The sequence below is a fragment of the Echiichthys vipera genome, assembly GCF_963691815.1.
Source record: "Echiichthys vipera genome assembly, chromosome: 1".
Classification (NCBI taxonomy): Eukaryota; Metazoa; Chordata; class Actinopteri; order Perciformes; family Trachinidae; genus Echiichthys; species Echiichthys vipera.
The window spans coordinates 9,040,422-9,063,647 of NC_139826.1; the positions used below are offsets into that span (position 1 = coordinate 9,040,422).

The 23,226-nt window shown below is 42.3% G+C and overlaps 1 protein-coding gene across 1 annotated transcript in view; it reads right to left on the minus strand.

The window, feature by feature from the left end:
* Window positions 1–2,139: 2,139 nt before the first annotated feature.
* Window positions 2,140–23,226, minus strand: part of mmp15b (matrix metallopeptidase 15b) — a 31,448-nt gene continuing 10,361 nt past the window's right edge. Inside the window, exons 3-10 of the mRNA XM_083913430.1 lie at window positions 22,630–22,752; window positions 22,117–22,424; window positions 16,927–17,088; window positions 15,770–15,966; window positions 11,643–11,781; window positions 8,540–8,690; window positions 7,465–7,583; window positions 2,140–6,662 (exon numbers count right to left, since the gene is read on the minus strand). Coding sequence (XP_083769556.1) covers window positions 6,145–6,662; window positions 7,465–7,583; window positions 8,540–8,690; window positions 11,643–11,781; window positions 15,770–15,966; window positions 16,927–17,088; window positions 22,117–22,424; window positions 22,630–22,752 — 1,717 coding nt within the window. The 3' untranslated portion in view covers window positions 2,140–6,144. The remainder of the gene's footprint in view (window positions 6,663–7,464; window positions 7,584–8,539; window positions 8,691–11,642; window positions 11,782–15,769; window positions 15,967–16,926; window positions 17,089–22,116; window positions 22,425–22,629; window positions 22,753–23,226) is intronic.

Here is a 23,226-nt window from a genome sequence, read left to right on the forward strand (position 1 = left end):
CCACCCCGCAGATGCTCAAAGTCATTTCTCAGCCATCTTCTCCGTTCTATCCCTGTGGCCAGTCAGCCGAGTGGTGATTTAACATGAGTGGTTTCAAGAGTGGATTGGGTCAACGAGCAGAGAGAAGAATCTGGACGACTCACCATCCTTTGGGTCCGAGCCATTGTGAGCCACAAAGTGGGACCAAAACAGAACACGGTCAAACCTTTACTTATTGATCTGTTTTTCTCCCCCTAGAGGTCAAACTTTACACAATGACTCTTTGAAGCTTGCAGTTATTAGGGAGTGCATCGCAGGAAGCTAAAAACACAAAAAGTACACGGCGTAGAGAGCACGGAGAAACTAGAAGATGACCTGCCTTCTGAGTGATTGTGGTGATGTTCATTCAAATTAAAGAGAAAAAAAAAAGAAAGGTATAAAGCCCGTGTTCAGGGCTGAATGAGGAATATGCAGTGTGTACAGAAACACATCCTGAGAGAGATGAAAGCTCAGACAAGCCCAGCGACGTCCTAACCTTACCTAAACTTTGCATCAAGGCCCTGTACTTCAAAAAGCGAACAGGGCATTAACATAAAAGAACTTCGTTGCCACTTTCAATCTGAACGAGACATCCTGTCGTCGACATTCAAAAAACTCCAAACCTGACAGGTACAGTGTTCTCCCGCAGTGTTAAAAGTTGCTGAACAAGGAGGTGGATCTAAAAACAGGCTCTGCTGCGTGAGGCAGGACCTTGGCCTGGACTAGTTTCCTAAGGGGAGGGGGAGGAGAGAGGGGGAAGGTGAGGTTTTGGAAAGACAATAATGTGTTTGTGTGTGTGTATTAGGGAGAGAGAAAATAGGGGGAGGAAAAGAGTGTGTGTGTGTGTGTGAGTGAGAGAGAGAAGGCCATTGTTGTTATTATGATCCCCTCGGGCTTAGAGGGCTGGGCTGAGTATGCGGAGGGGTGGTGATAGAGAGAGTGTGGGAGATTTACTGTCAGAAAAGAGGCCTTGCTTATGGAGAGTAGAGCTGATTAACTGAACACCTCGACACGCACACAAACACACATCAATCAGCCGGGACAGCCTTCGTTCCAACGCTTTCAGTATTTGTCTTCCGCTTGTCCTCCAAAGACAATGAATCCCCATCCGCAGCCTAAAAATTGCACTCCCATACAAGTGAACTGCATTCTCAATGATGTTTCCAGGGAAATGTATTTTCTCCGAGATTACACTCACTGTTTTAGACATGCGGCGAAGTGGAACAAAACGACTTAACCTGGACTAGTTTGCTGGGGTGTGGGGGACTTACATGAGCTTACGCCAAGTGCCACTGTTTTATGCAATTATTGTTATTTAAGTCAAAACTGACACTTTTACTCAGCATGTACCTGTTTATAATGAATTCTTGAACTCAAATGCACAGATGCAGGTGCACGAGTACCTTGGAAATACTCACGCAGTTGGGTGTCAATAATGTGAACAATGTCATCAGAATCAGAAATACTTTAATAATCCCAGGGGGAAATTATTTTATGTTTATTATTTCTGTTTTGTGTTTTTTGTGTATTATGTGGTGAGTGATAACAGATCCCCACGGCTCATATCTGTTTATTTGGATTATTAAAAAACTAAAATGACAAAAGTCCAAATATCTGTGTGACAATGAAATAATACTCAATAATATGCAACACAAATTGCTTCACGTCACGGGCCGTATCCTAAAGTGTTACCTTAAGGAACGTATCCTCATACAACAGATGATTTCTTAGGAAAAGTTATGCACAATTTTTCGCCCCTCAAAGCATAATTGAGAATGCAGTTTAGCTTTTAGTTTTAGGAGACAGGGCTGGTGTCCGTGGCAGCCAACAGAGAGTTTCTCACACTGCTGAATTGCAGGGAATAAAGCTCAGGTACAGACTTTTCCAACTCTGAAGTGGTTACTTTAGCTTCGAAGTGGTTAACTCCACGTGGAGGTTACAGAGGAGAAAAGGACGGGTGATAAACAAGGAGTCCACACACAACGGTGTGTCTAAGTGCAATGAGTCGACATTTTCTGAGCCTGTCCAGACACTGGGCTGTCTAAGCACTGATGTGCCTGTAGGACCGACGGAAGAACAGGACAGGAGAGGAGGGGGAGCGGAGGGGGTGGGGGGGGGGGGCTTTTAACGCTGATTAGCTTTGTCCGCCGCCAACCTCCCCCCCCTCAACCCTGATGGTGAGGAGGTGAGCAATGGACACAGGACACCGTTTCCTGGCAACCGCTATTGACTGGCCACAGATCAATCTAAAGTCTTCTGGTGATGGCTGATTATGCTCTTCCTTTTCTTCCTTTCAGTAAGTGTCCTGTTAACTTCCCCTCTGACTGTGTAGGTGGCTCACCTCAACCTGTCTGCACCCGGCTGGAGGTGAAGTTACAGAAGAGCAGTGTTACGTATCTGCGCCACCTATCAACATGAGGTCTGACCGTCGCAAAAGACAGACAGATGAGGCCGAATGGCTTCTGCTTTCGAGGCACAGCTGGGTAGATATGCAGGTTTTTAAACATGTAACTGGCTACATTCAAACAAGCAAAGACAGCTAAAGAAAGAGCCGTCACTTACTCTGAGCTAATGTTTCCTCTTTGACTGGCACTGCTGTTGAACTAGCAGGAGAATTTGGGTCACTTGAGCTCTTGCCAGTAGGATAGAGCCATCAAAGTCCTCTCTCTCTCTCTCTCTCTGTCTTCCTTCCCTCCTTTTTCCCTGAGATCCAAGCTTTGCGAGCTAAGGGAGACGAGGTCAGCCTCCCTCCCCCCTCCCTTGTCTTAGCCACAAGTCTCTCCTCACCCTCCCTGTCCACATCTGTAACCTGAGCCGGGTGAGCTAAGCCCCCTCTGGTCAAATTGGCAGCTTATTCTAAATGTCACCTCAGATAAGCCTTCCTCCCATTCATGTTTGAAGTTGCACTCTAGTGTCGTCCACTCCTACACTCTCTCTCTCTCTCTCTCTCATTGTAGGCTAGTTTGTAGACTTTTATCCGCCAAGGAGGTTTTGTTTTTGGTTCTGCAGGTTTAGGGGAAAACTACTGGCCAGATTTTCATGAAACTTGGGTGGAAGGGTGTAGCGTGAGCGAAGGACTAGCAACTATTTACATTTTGGAGCAGATACACACATTATTTTTCACTTTTGTTAACATTTCCAGATAGGGTAAGGCCTTCTGCCCTCTCCAAGTGCCCTTCTACTTATTTTTCTTGAAAGAATGGCGATGGTGAGACAATTTTCCATTCCACCGTTTTCAACTAGTGCTGCACTTTTTGAAAAACTTGAAATAGGGCTGCTCATTCTACAAGATGGAGAATATGTCCCCTGATCCAAGCAATTCTTGTAAATGTGTCCACAAAAACTTTTTCAAAATGTATTTTACAGGACGTGTTTTTTTGATTCTACACTTTTTAGCCCCTTACTACTATTTGATAATGTAGGAAACTGTCTCACTTGAACTGTTTTGCAAAACGATGCTGTTGTTTTGATTTTTACATGTATGTTTCTATGGCAGACATTAGTTTCCATTCACTTTTGTATAGTAACCAGATCAGTAAGCAAACTCTAAAAACTTGCTTGGGTTGTATAATTCTTTCAATATTTTTTTCATTTTTAATAATCTGTAATTTTCCCACACTACAAACAATGAATGGAAACCAATGGCTGTCAGTACATCAGGAAAATACACACAGCATTGTGAATAACAATATAATGAGTAGTTAAGACGGACATTTTTCTGTGCCCAGACTCTCCTTCATCCCTGCTCTGCTCTTGTGAGATGAAAAGGGAGGGGAGGGTGTTTTGGTTCTGGGAGTTCAAGGTTTAGTTTAGGGGTCATAGGGGTTAACAGCATTTGCACACACCTGCTGTTTCTTAATGAAGCGGATTAGTCTTTGTTCACATCAGCCTGCATGGCCCTGGCCCACCCTGGTGCCTGCAGCTACATTATATCTACAGATACAGATAGACCCAATCATCTGTGGACTGTCTTATTGTCCTTTGAAAAAACAACTGGCAGTAAAAGTCCATCACAAACTGCATGCTACATTAGCTGCACCCTGTGACTGCTGTGTTGTACTGGTGGCGTCACATCCTGTTCTGATAATTTACAGGCTGTGGGTTTGCTTTGTGTCACCCGTGTTTTCTGTCACACACACAGAAGCAATGAATGCTCCCTCTCTTGTGTTATTTCACAGTCAGCTAACTTTTTAAATTAACCATTAGTTTGTCTCTTAAGCACAAAGAAAAGGTCTTATTGTTGACAGAAAGGGAGCTCTTTGATAGATAGAATGGGCTAAATCAATAAAGTCGAGGGACAAGATCCCCTTTTAAGTCTACACCCTTTCTTTAAATGTTTCCCAAATAAGGACAAGAAAGACGGTAGACCTATTGCCCAACTGTGTGAGCATGAGATAAAGAAGGAAAACAAGATGGTTGTTGTCTGAATTTAAAGGATAATTACTATTTTTACAATTTTACTATTTTCATAGCCATGATATCTCTTTTTACAATAGTGTACTGCCTACAGATTGGAAGCAGGGAGAAACAGCTGCCATGGCTCTGCTCAAAGCAAAAAAAAGAAAAGAATCATTCATTCATCTTCAACCGCTTATCCCGGGGTCGGGGTCGCGGATCTGCCTATCAGCATCTTCAAATTTTACAAAGTCTATATACCTTTGAGGTATAACATGTAAATTAATACAATTAGCAAGGCTAACTGATCTCATCTAATTAGCTCATTAGCTAAGCTAATTGCCTGCTGGCTGTAGCTTCATATTTGGCATACAGACATAAGTCTTCTCATTTTGTTTTTGGAGACACTTTGATGCTGCTTGATATCCTTCCGGGTCCATTCTTCAAATATGTTAATAATCTATAATTTAATATAAGCCCCTTGAGGCAAATTTGTGATATTGGGCTACATAAATAAAATTGACTTGACTTGATAAAACTGTCAAAAAAGCTAATTAGTATTTCCCAAAATGGCAAACTATTCATTAAACAGGCCCCATAAACCACTTTGGAGGTGAGCCAAAAGTGAGCGCACACAAAATCTAAGTGTTATTGCACATGCAAGCTAGGTCTGCACAGCTATGATAAGTACGGTATGTTAAAGTAGAACCAGGAAGCTGCTCTGTGAATGATTCATGTTTACAAAAGACAGTTTGGGTAAAAATGTTCTTCTTCATTTTCTCTCCCAAATATGTTTGGCTAACCTGGAGGTTTGTTTAAAGTATGTAAGATAGACCTATTTTTAGAAGTGTTATTACTATTGAAATTACTAGTAAAAATAAGATCAAATTTGTGATAAACTGGAAGTATCCTTTAAACCAAAGCGGTGCCTGTATGACACCAAACTGAACTCTGATCCAACCTTAAGAGTAAATCACTGTCAGAGGGAGTCAAAGGGAGGATAATATCAGGGCTCAGGGCAGGCCTCAAAATACCTCTAAATGTAAACTACAGTGAAATGTCTGTTCTTCTCTAACTCACCCCACACCTCATGACATACTGTACTGCAGGGCAAAGGGAAGAGAAGGAAGAAGGTGATGAGAGGTGGAAGGAACACCGCTGAACCCCACTAGAAGCATAGTGGTCCGTCTACAAATCGCTCTTTCTTTTCTAACCCTTTGCATTTCTCTCTTTCCTGGCAACTTTGATAGCATAAGCATATGTCAAGTTGTCGTCGAGGACTGAGCCCTTACTGAGATTAGGGGGAGGAGGAAGACGGTGCAGAGACGAGAGCGAGAATAGAACGCTCTTCCTGGTTTAGAAATAATAATAACAATAACAAAAAGTCACACAAAATCAACCAAAACAGAAACATGAAAAAAAAACGAAACAATGTGCAAACTTCTCTCATATAAATAGACTACAGTCAACGCATTGTAGAGCACCATGGGAGACAGGAAGAGGTTAGGGTGGTATGTGTGCGTGTGTGTGTGTATGTATAAGTAAGACATAATCTATGCTTGCTTCTAGTTTGTGTGTGTATCAGTACAGTATCGATCTACTAAGTTGCAGAAGCCACTGAGCACAGAGACTTGAGACAGATGGATCACTGGGGAAAGCCGTGGTTTAGAGGAGGGTGGTGTCTAAGGTCCTATTTAAGTTCAAAGTTCAGTTGTACCCTAATGGAAAGGGTCAGACCCAGTCCTGCAGCGAGCGCTTGCAGTGCACCAGCAGCCGCGGCGCCCCTTTGCTCTGCAGCGTGTTGATGATGGCGTAGATCAGTCCCAGGATGCACAGCACCAGGACCAGTGGTATGGTTACCATCAGGATGCTCATGGTCCGCTCCTCGCTGTCGTCCACCTTCAGCACCACGTCCACCTCGTTTGTGTCTTCCTCGCGACCCTCACGGTAGTCTTCGTCTTTGCCGTCGTCCGACCCCTTGCCCGTGTCTTTGTCCGTTCCGGCATGATCGGTTCCCTCTTTGTCTTTGCCCTTGTCGCCGTCGCCTCCGTCTGCATCCGGGTTGGACGGCGGGCGGTTCACATCCGGGTATTTGCGTCCCGAGTCTGTGTCTGTATCTCTGTCCGGGTTCAGGTCCACGCTGCAGCCCATGAAGTCTCTCAGGATGGACTTGGGGTAGCCCGGTTCACTCTTCATGCGTAGGTTGTCAAACTTCCAGTACTTGGAACCTTTGTAGAAGAAGGTGTAGGCTGGAGAGCAAGGGGATCAGAAGATGTCAGCCAACAATTTAAAGACAGACAAATAGCTTAGCTAAGCATTAAGACAGGAAGCAGGGGCAATGAGAGAGCCTTTCTCCACTGGTTACCTGCCAACCTCACAGTGACAACAAGACTTCAGTGAGTTACTGCTCAAAGCCAAGAAATAGTCCTGCACTTAACCCCCCATAAAAACAGGGTGATTTTTACACTTTTTTTTTTGTGCAGATGAAACAAATAGATTAATAAACTCTAAAGGTGCTGGTAGGGCATTGTTGTCTTTAGACAGCCAGGCTAGCTGTTTCCAGTCTTTATGCTAAGCTATGTTAACCAACTACTGGCTTAGCTCAACGTACTGTAGCTTCACATTTAACCATATATGAGAGTGACATCAATGATCTAATCGAACTCTCTTTGAGAAAGTGTTTTAACCGAAATCAAACTATTCCTTGGACAACACTTTACTCAAGATTATTATTCATCCAAAATCATTTGTTGTTTAAATGGAAAAATGTCTTCTGTGTCTGTAACAAAGACTCCGCCTGGAGACTGGATCTATTTTAACTCTAACCAAGAGGAGCAAAGCAAAGAGCACTTCACGTGTAGGCTCAGATTCTCACACACACATGGCACCCCCTCTCTCTCCTGATGATTGCACAACCACACCCTGATTCTTTGTTTCAGGCGTCTCTATAAGCCTCTCCTGGGCCTTTATCACACACACACACACACACACACACACACACACACACACACACACACACTGAGATAAACCACTCTCCTTGTCTCAGCTCACCTCCATCATCGCTGAGGAAGGCCCCCTTGGGAGACGAGGGCACTGACGATCCCCAGACACTGATTGGTTTTGGGTAGCCCCGGTCGGCCAAGCGCGACTGCTCGTTGAAGCGCCAGTACCTGCATGCAGCAACATGGACGATGCTTGTGACTGTTTAACAACTGCCTAAACAAGAAAATACTTCTTCCAGATTACGGTGCGCCGTGGGCCTGCATGGTGTCTTCAACAGAAAGGTTTCCACAGAACCTTTCAATCTGTTCTGAGAGTAAACGCACCAGTAAACCTGAAGCAAGTCAGCCACTCATACTGTGCTTAGCGAGAGCTTATTGAAGTCACAGACCTAAAGTGTAATAACTTCTTATGAGTATTTTCATAAATATGTTACACCCGCATAAGCTTGTGTTATTTGTTTTCAATATCTGAAGCCTGTTAAGTATGTTTGTATTGTTCACAGAACTTTGTAACTTTCTTAATAAACAGTAACACTCATCCGGCAATGCTGTGGATTTCTAAAAACTAAATCGTTCCTGTAGTCTCAGTCATTTCAGTCTTTATATGGAAAATGCCCAGCAAGGTTGAAAACGCCTGGCAAGGGAGAACATTGCCTGGGATGTGGATGAAGTCCTATGACCTGACCCAGTACAAAGACGTGATGCTTAGGCAGAATGAATCCCTTGTCTGTATTATTTCAGTACTTAACGTGTGCAATATGTTCTGTACTAAGCTGTGTATATATATTTTTAATACGTACAAAAGTGTTTATGAGACGCAGTAAATGTTTTTTTCTGTAGCTACATTCCCTGAACACTGGGTGTAAGGACTGAATGTGTACTGCTGTTTGTATGATCTGAAAACACTGTGTTTTTTTTAGAACAAATAAAAAATGATTGTGATCGTTGTATCTTGCCGGAACAGCCAGAGGTTTCCTGAATGTAGTTTGAAGATTTGTTTTTTGAGAAAAGGGTTTTCAAGAAATGTGTCTTAGCAATTGTGAAAACTGTATTGCATATTATACTGATATACAGGGAAGCAGGTGGATTGGAGGGGTTTCATGTGATGCTGACAGTCTCCTTACCAGTCTCCTTGGAAGAAGTAAGTGTAGCCGGATGGCTCCCACCAGATGGCCGTGTCTATGCGGTCGTAGGGAATATCTTGACCATAATCAACCAGCTCCATTGGATAGCCCTGTTCCAGGTTAGCCTCCCTGAAAAGCCAGAATCTGTTTGCTGAGGAGAGGACAGGAGAGGAGAGGAGAGGGGAGGGGAGGAGAGGAGAGGAGAGGAGAGGAGAGGAGAGGAGAGGAGAGGAGAGGAGAGGAGTTACACACACGTCCGTATACAAGAACAGATGAACCTAAACACATTCTGCTTGTGCAGACACATTCCATTCGCACAGAACATGTTAAATAATTGAAACTGAATGAGGAATAAAAAGAGAACAATCAGACAAATCAAAGCAGAATTTACACACTTGTAAATTATATGAATGCAATAATGGATTGTTGGCAAGCTCTCAAGAAACCCAGCAGAAATGAGTACATCATTGACTAAGGAGTTTTGGTTTAGCTTGTAATCATCCATTAGGAGCGGCTTGTCTCATGTCAGGCTGAAGCAGATTTCCCGCCGAAGGGAAGGTTTTATTGTTTTTCACTGTGTCAGACAGGGGGACTCCGTTCCTCCTGGCAACATTACATCTCTACTCTTGGCTTCAATCCGGTTTTCTTCCCCCCACACCCATCCATCCACCCACCTCCGGCCCCTTGCTCCTTGTTTTAAATCAAAGCTCTACACTCAGCATCTGGAGAGAACAAGAGGTTGACGCAATGCTTCCCAGGGTTCCTGTGGTGCACAATCCTGCTGTTAAATCCCATGACTTATTTCATGACGTTCCATAACTACGCCAGAGTGCTTCAGTGACCTAAAGATTTGATTCCTTCCTGCTGTGTAACTGTTGTGTTTTTAAAGGGATAAACAGTTTGGGCTTGTTTTGGACAAAAACAGCTGGAAAACCCCTGGGTATTACAACAGCTGTGCAAGAGAAGTGTTTTTTTTTTGTTACAACTTATATTCCATATTTGATGTCCAAAATACATTAATCCCTCCATCCATCCATTTATCCTCATTAAATACGTTCCCCCTTTCTCAGTACAGAGTATGCCAAGCTCAAAGTTGCTTTCTTGGAAGTTGTTTAATTGTAACTGTACAGTCCAAAGCCCAAAACAAACAGAACGCAGTATGCTTGGTTTACAATTGGTTCAACAGTTCTTGTTAGACTTGGTGATTACACTTCACAACTATCATGCCTAATAGCCTCAACATCGTTTACTGTATACTTATCACATAACAAAATCTTGTGTCATAATTATTAGTGTTCATTGAAGCTTACTGAGAAAATATTGTTTTCAGTGGAGATGACTATGGACTAGACTAGATGGTCAGATGGTCGTCTTGGGAGAAAGGCCTGGTAGAGCCAGTTTTCATTGCGAGCTTGCTCTGAGAACATCAAACAACAAAAAATCATGTAGACGTTATTTTTCATTATTATTCTACCGCTTTTAAAGTTCAATTTCCAGAGTTAAATTCAGGAATAAGGCTTCAGCCAGCTGACACGTGTGGAACGTATGATATTGTCGAAGCAGAAAATGTACAGTGTTGATATTCGGTGTCTGAACTCTGGCCTTGTCACTCTTAACAAGGAAACGCCGAGCTCAGCATAGCAGCGAGTGTGGAGTGACGATGATAACCTCCCCCATAGGGAAACGTAGACTGTGACGGTTGTGGGCCGTGGTGTCCACTGTTTCCGCTGATTTGATGTAAAATGTACGCTGTGATACTTGTCTATCTCCAAATCAGTTCCCAAAGCGTCTCAAAGAATAAGAACACTTCCCAACATTTGGACCATTCATGCTGGAGTCGAGACTACAAGTCCAAAAGAACAAAACGCAGAAAAAGAGAAAGGACTGCTATCTTCAAATTTAAATTTTTGGACTGATTGGTCCATTTAAAGTTCTGTGTTTGTCTCTCCTTCTCTTAACCTCTCAGCTCTGCCAGTCCTTCTTTCCTTCCTTCCCTTTTCCTTTCCTTCCTCTTCATTTCTCTTGTTCTTTCTTCGCTAATGGCTCGCGGCCAAGTGTCACACTGAGAGCCTTGCCGATGACATCATCCTCCTCATCATCGACAGCTGCCCCAAAGCTTGTAGCTCCCAGAGTCAAGCCGCATTAAAGACTGAGTTCTTTCCTTTTTCGTTCAACAACTTTATCCACTGTTGTAAAAAGACAAGCTGCAGTACACTCAGTGACCCAGTATAAATATAAATAATGAGCTGTGCTAAAAGAGATTTATAATACGCACGTAGAATACATCATGTACTTTCTTAAGGGGGTGGTGGTGTGTGCGTATCTTCAACATAATCTGAAGAAGATGAAATAAGTTCCAGGATTTGTATTGGTGTTAAATGGGAAAGCATTATGACATAATGATTTGACATAACCACGGAGCCTTTTAAATGTATTGAGACTGTAAAGAACTGCACTGCTAAAAAAAAATTGCAATATCTTATCTATACAGGTGAAGAGAATATTTTACCATAAAGACATGATATGCTGCTACTATACGTTTTTAATACAGGCTGACTTGTGATAAAACCCGGGTTTTGTGAATCCAACTCAGAATGTGTATTGGCATAGCAGAGTAAACAGTGCTTCTTCACAGTTTTTATGTTACTCTCCCTCATGCAGTAAGGCAGCTAGTAACTTCATTTCAAAATGGAAACAATATAAACATTACATCACATTTCATTTAGCTGATGCTTTTATCCACAGCGACTTCCATTCACACCCATGCACAGTACAGGGAGCAATTTTGGGGTTCAGTGTCTTGCCAAAGGACACTTCGACATGTGGACCAGAAGAGCCGGGGATCGACAGCTGATCTTTGGTATGGGGAATACCCCCTCTACCCTCTGAGCCACAGCCACCCCAACAACATGTAAACAACATGTATACCAGAAAAGTGCCCAAAACACAGAACTGGCAATGCAGAGATTATTTTGGTTTCCACATTCAAACATTATTTGAGACACAGGTGCAGATCATCCTGGGAGTCAATGCAAGTACATCAAAATCAAAACACCCTATACAAATCCTCTCCAGTATTCTGTACCGTGCGTTTACTGCTTACCTTTAAAGAAGACGAACCTGCCGTCGTGTCTCTCATAGGCAGCGTCTATGTCTCCAGGCAGACCCCTCCAGAAGTGACTGATGGGCATGGGGTAGTTATCCAGAACCCTGTTCCTCCTCACCCGCCAGAACCAACGACCCTGTAGGGACACAATAAAGAAGTGTGTTTGTGTGTGCATCATTTCTTTTCTTTGTCTTTCTTAAAAGTCCCACATTGCAAAAAGCGGGGACACTTACATGTCTTTTTTTATTATAAAGCAGGTATAGGTGCTATTTAAATACTATTAAAGTATAAAAACGCTCAATCCATTGAGAAATGCACACAGCCCATATTCAGAAACTGTGACTTTAAATGAGTTGTCAGGACGTCTGTACAGTTGTGTGTCACAACTTTATTATATAAAGGTCGGAAGTGCTAAGAGGGATAGGAAGACCCAGAAAGGCTGACCAATCAGAGCGAACTGGGCTTTTTTAGGAAGGGGTCTTAAAGATACGGGTGCTAAAATGGAGCGTTTCAGACAGAGGGTGAACATGTTCTAGTAGAAACCTGAAATACAGGTATGGAGCTGAAAATGAGAATTTTATTGGACCTTTAATCCCTGGGACTGAAAACCAAAGTAAACCAATGCTCAAAGTTCAAAACATATGGCTTTAAATCTCAGTCTAAGTCATTCTGTCTTTTCCAAACATTCCTATGCTGAGGGATATACAGTAGATCCACAGATAGCTGCTGTAAAGAAGGTATTCTCTTTTCATTAGTCAACTTATGTTGACTATTTGACCCGATGAGGTCAGACAGCGCTGTAGTAATGCTTGATGGTCTACAGGATAACTAGACCAGAACATACAATAAACTAACAATAGCAGAACATTGGCAGGCTAATAATAGTCAGTCTCCGCTCCGGTGGCTTTATCACGTCCCCTTATTGCACTCTCTCTGTTGATCACAGTCTGATACAGGATAACTTTACTATCAAGTCGGCAGCACAAAACGAGGGAAATCACTAATAGCACATTTGAACCCTAGCACAGAGCATTTATATCTACTCTATATGCTGTGCACACAAGCCAGCAGACAGATTTACACCGAAAGCCCTCAGACTCATTTGGAAGTGGTGAGTCAGTAGCCCGGCTTGTCCTGGATAATGTAACGGTAAAATGCTCAGTGCTGCTTCTTTCTGGCAAGCACACCTAGTTTTGTCCTTCACGCAGGACACACTGGCAGACAAGACGGCGCGGCACGGTATGTAAAACAACAGAATGAAGATGGGCTGGCGAGAGCTGAGAGAAACAGAACAGGGCCAAACCGAACAGACTGCATGCTCTTCAATTTGTGTGGTCTGACAGCTTCTTGTGTTGACCAGATTAAGACTGAGTTGACCATATTAGTCCTCAGCAGAACACAGCAGATCTCAGTGTGGGAGTTTCAATACTGAAAGCAGTTCCTTGTGCTCTGCTGGTTGTCTTTATTTCCAGGCCTCTGCTGTGAAGACATACTAAATAAAAAAAATGACAGCCCCTTTCTTCTTTTAATGGACTTTAGATTACTCCCACTCCCACAGTACATTAAGTATGTCATAGAAGAGTAGCAGCAGATAAGAACAATTTCTACCATTAATAACTACAATTTCTGAAAAAAATATTAACAGCAGTCAGAAATAAATCCAAAGCCAAGTGCTAAATTGCATTGAAACATATAAATGAATAACAGTCATTGCTAGCTGATGGACATTTTGAGAGAATAATATCTGAAGTTTGTCCCTTATCAAACTTTGTCCTTTCTCTGCTGATGTTTAGCAAGTATAGCCATGCTCGCCATCCTTTGTTAGCATGCTAACTGAGTTTGACGTGAATTTGGTCATAAACCAGATAATTGTTGCTAGATGAAACACCACCAAAGTCAATATAATTCATCCTGATTCCTGATTCCATCCTGATTAGGGCATGAATGTCTCATATGTCATGGTTATCCATCCAATAGTTGAGGCATTTCACTAAAAACCAAAAATAAACCTGCTGGTGGCACAAGGTGTGGAAAAGTCAGGGAATCACCAATGCTCTTAGGATTCATCATCTGGGGGTCATGGACGTCTGTTCAAAAATGTTATGGCAATTTATCTGATAACTGTTGAGATACATCAGTCTGGAACGTGGGACATGGACAGACTGACTGACTAACTAACTGACTCACCAAAGCCACACTGCTTGGTGGCTAAAAAATAAGGAAACAAAGCAGTGTATATTCAAGTATAGAGGATTAAAAAAAAAACATGTAAACACATGAAGATTACATATTTAAACGATTAAGCTACACATGATGAACTTTTGGTAGGCGGTTGGTCCTAATATAGTTTTTTCACACGGTACATGTTATAAGCTAACCTTGCACATCAGCTGGATTCTTGCGATATCACGAGCGAGAATTACAGGATCATACGTTCACAAGAAAATCCATCTTGTCAGCCTTCAAGTAACTTGTTTGTGACCAGCCTACAACCAGTTTGGCCAATCAGCATCCTGTGAGGAGCTACTGGCAGCTATGGCCTTGGTTTTGGTGTGTGTCATGACACAAATAGGATATTGTTTGGTTAGCACAAATGCTGCAATAGCATCAGTCTAGGCAGAACTGGAGAGCATTTCTTTATTGAAAGAAGAACAAAGAATAGCACTGAAGGCTTTTCTCAATGGAAAGGATGTTTTTGTTCTTCTCCTGACTGGCTCTCCTACTACATCATGTGGTTCATTGATCTGATTGATTGAAGTTGGGCGGTTATAGACAGATGATTCATCCAATCACCTGCCAGGTATTTCTTGAAAGTTCCTGTCTCTTTTCCAAAGAGTTTCCAATGACGGGTTCTCAGATGGTTCTGTGTAATGAACCATCTGGCGCGTCAGGTAAGAACGATTATATTCACAAAATGGAACTGATCACTAAAAGTATATTAGTTGCTGTTGGTCTGCATTCACTCTGATCAGGTCATGGTTTAAGAACCGCTGGTGGTCAAGGAAAAAGTTAATTTTGGACACTGATTAATGCTATCCTGACTGTGGATGAAACCCAATAACATAGAAATTACTGGCTGAATGAAACCCAAGAGCTCAGATATAAGTGTTTGACCATGTGCAGGACTTGTCCTGGCAGCTGCACATCACGTGTTATAACTGCTGGTCAGTGTCAGACACACTTACGGACCAAGATAGGAGATATTCATAGACTAATCTCTGTTATATTTGGCTCTTTCACAACAATAAGGCAAACAGAAACACCTGCATGTCAAACACATAACTGGTATCCAGTTCCAAGAATTGGCTGATATAGCTGATTACTGTCGGATATCTTCAGCAGTGTGCGTCCCTACGGTTGCGTTTCCCTGTTAAACGTCAACATTTTAGATATCATGGCATTTCTGGTAGTGAAGATGAGGCTCCTTTACAGTAAAGCATGTGTGTTCTCTCAAAAGCTTTGTCTAATATCTGCAACACTGGACACCTCCTCTGACTGTTTCCACTGAAACACTTGTTTATTTATCTTTGTAGAACTGCACTATGTGTATAGAGCATCACTGAACGAAAAACACAAAACGAAATTGAGTCCTATTTGCTGGCATATGCATTGCAATACAACCCAGCTGACAGCCACTGAAGCCAGCAGTGAAATGACCAGTACTGGCAAACATATCTCTTAAAGGTAAACACCCAGATAATAGCTTACTGCTGCTTCAACTCTTATGAACATTTTGTGTGGGTCCAGAGGCACTTTAAAGCGAACACCTGACCCCACCCCACCCTTTTAACATTGTTCCGTCTCATAAAAAACACTGGCCCTTGTGGTTTATAATCCACAAGGACCTGATTGGAAACAGACCCCTTGTTGGCTGTGCACACGCCATTTGTTTTAAACTGATTCTACAGAAAAGAATCACTGATTTATTGACCCAGTTAACTTGTCACGACAGTTCCTCTGTTGGAAGTGGACTGAATTTCCACGCCAGGACATGTAATAAACCACTGTGAAGGTAAACATACTGTATCTCTTCTAATGATTTATGCTCATAACTTTGTTCAAGCTAGCAGGTTGGGGCTAAAGTTAAGAATGCCTCTACTTCCTGATCCAAAATGAGCCATTACCTTGAAAACAAACATCTCTCCCCGTAGCATAGCAACTGTGTCAAAGTTCCCCTCACAGATATTGGGTCCATAGTGATCTGGTCTTTCTGTGGTCCTGGGGCGGTCAGGATGCCGAGGAGGCGTTTGAGGTGGCCTAGGCTCGGGGCGACGGGGTGTCACGGTGGGCAGGCCTTGGGTGGGGCCGCTGTCTGGTTGGCCTGCAGGGACAAATGAACAGGGTGACTTAAACGTATCTTATCACATTATGTATGATCACAACATACAGGACTGGCTGACTGAAAAATCAAGGAACAACACAGGAAAGTTTCAAGCTCAAAAGTGCCATCACAATTAAATTAAAAATAGGTGTGGTTGGTATCAAAGTTAAAAGTCAAAACTGCTTAAATCTCAATTGAATCATTTGACATTTCGGAAATACACTTGCTTGATTGCTTGCCAGGAGTTAGGAAAGTAGATTGATACCACTCTTATTTACAGTATGTCTGCTTAGTATAAATAGTGGAAATGTGGCAAAACGGTGCATGTGGCTCTATTCAGAGGTAAAAAAAAAAAAAAAATCTGTTTTCAAGCACTTCTAACATACACTAATTCACATGTTATATCTTTATGACTCATCCAGCTACCTGGCACCCACGTGCTGATGCAATCTCAACAAGTTACAATAAATAATCTGGCACGTAACTTCCCAGAACCAAAACATGTTGTTTTTACACTTTTTTTAAAAATGAGAAACAAACATGTTAATTTGTGCTCTTTAGGGGTATTGGTAGGTGGATGTCATTACCTTTGGAATAAGCCAGTCTAGCTTCCAATTTTTATGCTAAGCTAAGCGCCTCCTAGCTTAAGCTTCAAATTTTACATAAATGAGTGCTGTCCATCTTCTGCTCATCGAACTATCTGCAAAATAGACATTTCCCAAGATATAAATACGAATTGAAAATGGTTTTCCAGCTGAATTAAGACAATCCCTTGGGATTGGGTTTTAAATAAAAATGAAAAGAAAACTGTGGTCACTTTTTTTGTTGAAAACAATGCATAGAAAAAGCTTTAGATTAGATAGAAAGTGCAAATCATCACTTCCTGTCCTCAGAATATAACACACCATAATGATTATTCACATCAGTCAACAGGAGGGTCATCCAAAAACAACAACCTACCATAGATCTGCTGTATGCCCCGCAGGTCGTCGTCAGGCAACTGGAAGTCTTCCGTCTCCATCCATTGGTAAAATGGAGCCATGATGGCCAGTGGGTTGTTGGAGTGCTCTAAACCCAGGGCGTGGCCCAGCTCGTGGACTGCCACCAGGAAGAGATCATTACCTGTGTGGATATGATGAAGCAAAGACACAAGTTAGAAGAGACTAAATCAAACGATACACACTTAATTTTTTACAATTCATCACTCGAAAGGCACTGCTTGAGTTTATTCAGAGGGAGAAAGAGAGAATGCATGTGTCCTTCTGCAGGCTATTTTGGTCAGAATTTGGCACTATAGGCTACACATGGCTGTAATCCTCCAGTAGACAGAGAAGAAGAAGAGAGGTTGTTAATTAGAAACACAACAATTCACCTTGGCCATCTAACCCAACTATGAGAGAAAAATGGAGAGAGGGCTTCAGGAGTTTGTTGAAAACACGGCTAATGTATAAGAATGACTGTTAATTGTTCCCTCCCAGTTATGATGTCAATAAACATCTCCGTGGTAGATCTAACAGATAAATCATTCAGGCATGCTAAATGCCTGATATGAACACACATTTCTAACATTTCTAACCGATCAAAGGATACTGTTGTACTGATAGCTGTGACACACTGACCACAGCATCAACTTCCTCTCTACACAAACAACTTCTTTTTTTCTTTTTAGAAAAGACAAATCTGGTTCAGAATTGACGAACATATCCTATACATTCATCTTTGTGGTGAATTTCCCATTGGTCAATACCTCTTTGTTGCCCGGTCATGCCCTCTGTGAACTTTGAACTTGCTAGCCATTTTGTCTGGTCAGATGGTCATTGCTGATTGGTTAGATTTGTGCTAGTGTGATCATGCCGTTGGGGGATTGAGATTTGGTGATGCCAATGGAATTAGAATGAGAGTAGAAGAAAAATTGACCAGTCTACTCTGGTCACTTGACTTTTTCAAAACAAAATGGTGAACGTTGCTGGTTGTTATGGTGACAACACATGTCAGAGGGGCTGTAAAATGTGTCACACTCACTTTGAGAACATTGTTTTCTTGGTTACTTAACAACAGAATTTTGAAGCAAATAAATTCAGCAATTCCCCTCTCGCTGCAAGGCAACAGACATATCGCACAAAAGAGGCCACTCCGTGCTTCCTACTACTCCACTGCTTGATTATCAAATCTAGGGGTGCGAAACTTTGGGTGTCTGTCGATTTGATTCTCATGCTTGGCTGGGCCTTTTCAAAAATCCTTGCATATGATTGGATAAACCACTTGTGCATCATCTTTATTGATGTGCTACTTCCACCACTCACATCGAAACCAACCCGTGGCGCTGATGAGTGACGCAGGGAAAAGCCAAACAGAACAGTCGACATGGTTTCCACCAACAAAAGCCTTCAGAGCTGTTCTCTGGTGTTCTTCTAAAGAAGAAAGATTGTCTAGATTGGACAACACGGATGAAATAGCAGCATCGATCTTGGTCTGCCTCCACGATGTGAGCCACCACAGTCATTTCTCCACTACATCACATCTATAAAACCCCACCCGGCGGCCCTGATTGGCCTTACCATTTTTTGCGGACCCTGAAATCACTATGGAGCGAATCCAGATGGTTGAGTGGAGCTAGGCGGAGTCTGAACCGAATTAAGGCGGAACGAAAGTCATCTGGCGAGAGTCAAGTTATGGGTTTTTAACACTACATTATGAAAACTGAAAATTGGACGTGGACACAACAAAAATATTTTTGAAGCAATTTGATAAATTGTATTTAAAGTGGTGTGTTCATGTAAAGTTAATACTTCATCTCCTCTCTGCAGGTAAGCGTTTTATACTGCAGAGTGAGACAGAATGACAGTAAAATGTTTACCCTTCATGTCAGCTCACTCTGAGCAGTTCCAATGAATTTACCATAAATATCAAAATACGGGCGCACTACAAATATAGAGCCGGCTAGTTTGACAACAGAGAAGTGAATGACAGCTCACTTGACTGCAGTGGGTGTTTGTAGTGTTGCCCAAGCACTTGACTCTCATTTTCAAACCTTGAATAACGATTTTTACATGAATCGATTCTTTTGCCCACCCCTAATCACAACACCTCCCTAAGTGAGACCGCGCTTGCCGTGAGTTTTAAATGTATGTTTATATGGAAATTAGCCTTCTATAATGCTCACAGCTCTTTGCAATGGCACCGGTACACATTAAAATGTCGGCTGCTCTGATCATCCTTCACTGCTGTGCCTGCAAGTGAAGGGGAGATGCTCTGGATGTCTCTCTTTGAGCATCTCATTTCCTTTTTGCAAAACACACACACACACACACACACAAACACACACACACACACACACACACACACACACAAACAAGGATACACAGTTCATCTCCTCCACCATCTATAATTTCAGAGTCACATGAATGTCCTCATGGTGTCCTAAACTGCGGCAACACTCAAGGAGAGAAAACAGCACAGGGCAAGACAGAGTGCTAGAGATAGTCGAGGATGATAACAAAGAGAGAGAGAGTGCGAGAGAGAGAGAGAGAGAGAGAGAGAGAGCACTGAAACGAGATAAAGAGGCCTTTGTGAGGTAACTGTGACAACCATTCAGTTCGACAGAGAAAAGCAAGAGCAAACTTCAAAGAATTTAGAAGTTCAGCCAATGCAACTATTGCTATTTCTGACCACCCTGTACACACACACAAACACACACACACACAAACTCACACACACACGCACACACACATTTTGTCATTCAAGTCCTGTATTCAACTCTCTGAAGCATTGTTCACTAGTTTAACATGTCTCACACCTCATTCATCAGCCGCTAAGGAGATGAAGGACACACACACTAAAGAAGCACCCTGACAACCAAAGTGCACTCTACAAATTTGCTCTGCCTTTTACCAGTGACACATTAGTCTCAGCTGACCACAATGAACTGCAAAAGCTTCAGACCTTTTACCGCTACTGGCCCACAGCGTTTCATCTGAGTGAGGTGCATACATGTGTATGCAGAGTGTGTGTCAGTGTGTTATTTGGATAAGCATAAAAGCTGTATTTGGTAAGAGCATCTGTGCCAGAAAGACTCACATTAATCACATTGTGCATCACAAGGTTCCCACCAAAATTTTCACTAGAATTGCTCTTCACTGACATGTAACTGAGGTCAAGGAAAGGGAAAGAAACACCACAATAACACCACCATGCTTTTACTGTCAAATGCTGTAACATTAATTTTTCATGTGTAGCTATTGATCACTCAGCTAAAGTCTGTTTTTGTTTGACTGCGCCAAAAACGAGGCCAGAGGTCAGAGCTGATTCATACTCAAGGACACTTCAGGAGAGCAGATGTTACCTGAGGGTTGAACATGACTCTTCAAACCTAATTTCTTACTCAAAGAATGTTACTAACTTCACTTCTTCCCCTGAGTCGTTGAGCTTTCCTGTCTCGCAGGTCTCTGCTGATTGTGGTGGTGCCTGCTGCTGTGGTCCTTGTCTATGTGTGTCTTTGTGTGTGTGTGTCTCTCTCTCTGTCTCTCTCTATCTCCCCCCAACCCCCTCAAGAGACAAATGGCCGTCCTCCATTTCTATTGCTATTATTTGTTTTATCTAGAGATCTAAAAAGCAGCAAAACTGTATGTCTGACAAACTAGAACCAGACAATGTTTGGCATTGTTGTTTGCTAACTTAAACAATGAACACAATTTAGCCTAATTGTTGTTTCAGCTCTGAATGCAGAAAAGATAATCTTGGCTGTATTGTACACTATCACTCGATCACTACATTAGTTTTGCCAGATGGAAAAAAAAGACAAAAATCAAATTTTACCAAGGGTGGGAGAGATAATAGTAAAAATGGTAATAGTGCGGTTGGAAGGCAGTAAACATGCTGCAGTTAAATGAAGACTGAAAAATTCCACTAATTAGATGTGTGTCTAACTAAAGTCAGACAAGATTGTAATTTGGTTCTACTTTGCTTTTAAGCTGTGTAAGTAGCGTGGTGCGACAAAGGGAACAGTCTAAAGAGCTCTCCGAGAGGAACACACTCCCACTTACCGTGGCATTCCACCGTCCCTGTGATCTGTCCTGCTACACATCCCACACAAAGCCGATCACACAGATACAGATAAACATACACACGCACAGTTGTACATGCACACACACAAAGTTTAGCTCTTTGTGTCTGCTGTGTATGTAGATAACAGGGCAAGACAGCCCATTGTCTCAAAAAATCCCTCTCTAGTCAGCAGGGTTAATGGGGGCTCAGCGAGGAAGACAAACTCTGCAGACTTCTTAAAGATTCTTAAAAAGGAAGCTATTTTCTTTATCTAAGCTTCTGCATATGATTCGTTTAGTTCTAGACATTGGTGTTAAGAGCTGTAATTGGGTTTTGGTTTCATATCAAGGAAAGTGTAAAGGTTAAGTATGAAGCATTGCTAGGTTTAGGCAATGATTTCAGCTGAAGTCCACGACAGCACAATATCACAGCTTGTATGGGTGGATCACAGAGTTCATGGATTAGTGTATGTCAGTACAAACTCTGAGCAACATTTGAGATTGAAAACAAGGTGTAGTTGGGGGCAAAGACTGTGTGATGTCACCAAGTGTTGACTTTGAACTTTTACAGAGGTAAATGGAGTAGAGGAGCCTGACAAATGAGAGATGATGTAGCTCGCTGAGCCATGCCAGCTTTGGTTAAGTGTGGACGAAAGCGACTGGGACAGCTGTTTGCAATATATTATACAGAACCATTACAACCTAACAACATGACTGACTATAGCGCTGCAAACTGCTCATCAGCTGAAATAATCAAGGACCTAATAGGCACTCGATTTCTACTTAAAAGTTTAGTAATCATTCCGTCTGCCCTCAAGAAAAAGCGTCATAACACAGCAAGCTGTCTGTGTCAGTACACACACATAAACAAAGTCATACTAATCACCAACTCAACTTGTGCAGCAAAACACAGTGTTTCTTTTTTTTTAAAACGCGCCTAGGTTGGTGTTTATTGAAGATGACTTTGTTTGGAACATGATTTTCTTCCCAGTTGTTATTGATGTTTTTCCATTATTTTTCTTTGTAGCATTTGGTTGACGCTGAAAGTCACCACTGTCCCTAAAATCCACAACAGACAATTTGAATGATACTGACAGTTATTCTTTACCTTGTACGTTCTGGTTTCCTATGGTCCATGGTTCATCAGAGTCAAAGTGTGTGTCCCCACCCATTCCAGGTCCAGGGAAGTAGGCGTGTGCTAGGAAACCCCCCTCCCCATCAAAAGGAGAGCTGTCTCCATGAAAACCCGAAGCGAAGAAGATCATAATGTCAGGCTCCTTGCGGCGTCCGTATTTGATCTCCTGGTAGGGAATTTCATCGAAGGTCAACGGGGTCACCGTCTCCCAGACTTTAAATGCCCGACGGATGGCTTCGTATGAGTTATACTCTCCAATCTTGGGAGTGTAGTTCTGGATACTAAAGGAACAAATAGGGCAAGAGAGAAAAAACATCTTAAAAAGGCAAGTCCAACATATCCCTTTGTGGATTCATAACATAATAATTCACAACAACGGAAATGATACATAATGTTTTACAGTAGCCACCTACAACTTGTAAGACTTTGTGCATGTACTGTGTGGCAGATTGGATTTCCTTTACAAACAGAACTTCTTTTTGATACCTGTAAGTGAGGTGGCTCTTGTTCCATCTGTGTCCAGTGAGGGCATAGCGTTTCCGCCGCACGTTAGTTTTGATCTGGCCTCCAAACTTGTCAGGCACACCGCAGCGGGGTCTCCTCATAGCACTGAAGGAATTGAAAGAAGTCAGGAACAGGCAGGAGGTGTGTGTATGTGTGTGTGTGTTAAAAGGAAGGTGCACCCAAGAGAAGGGATGAAGGGATTGCATGATGTGAAAGCTCCAACTTCCTCCTCTTGACGCTTGTGTACTGTTTTTGTTGTCTAATTTATAGTGTACCTGTGAGCTTCCTAGTGCAGCCAGGCTACTGATCATGTTCCTGCGAAGCCAGTTGGGATAACGTGCGTTGCTCGATGGTAGTTACTGAAGATTTGACGGGGAAATCCTTTCCTACTAAACATCCATATTTCCAAAATCTTTTTTTATTATTTTTTTTAAAGATTATTTTTTTGTCTCTTTGCCTTTTTCATTATAGTACAGCGGAAGATAGACTGGAAACAGGGGACAGAGAGGGGGCGACATGTCAGAGTCAAACCCTGGCTGCTGTGGCAGGGCTTTCAGCCTCTGTACATGGGGTACTTTT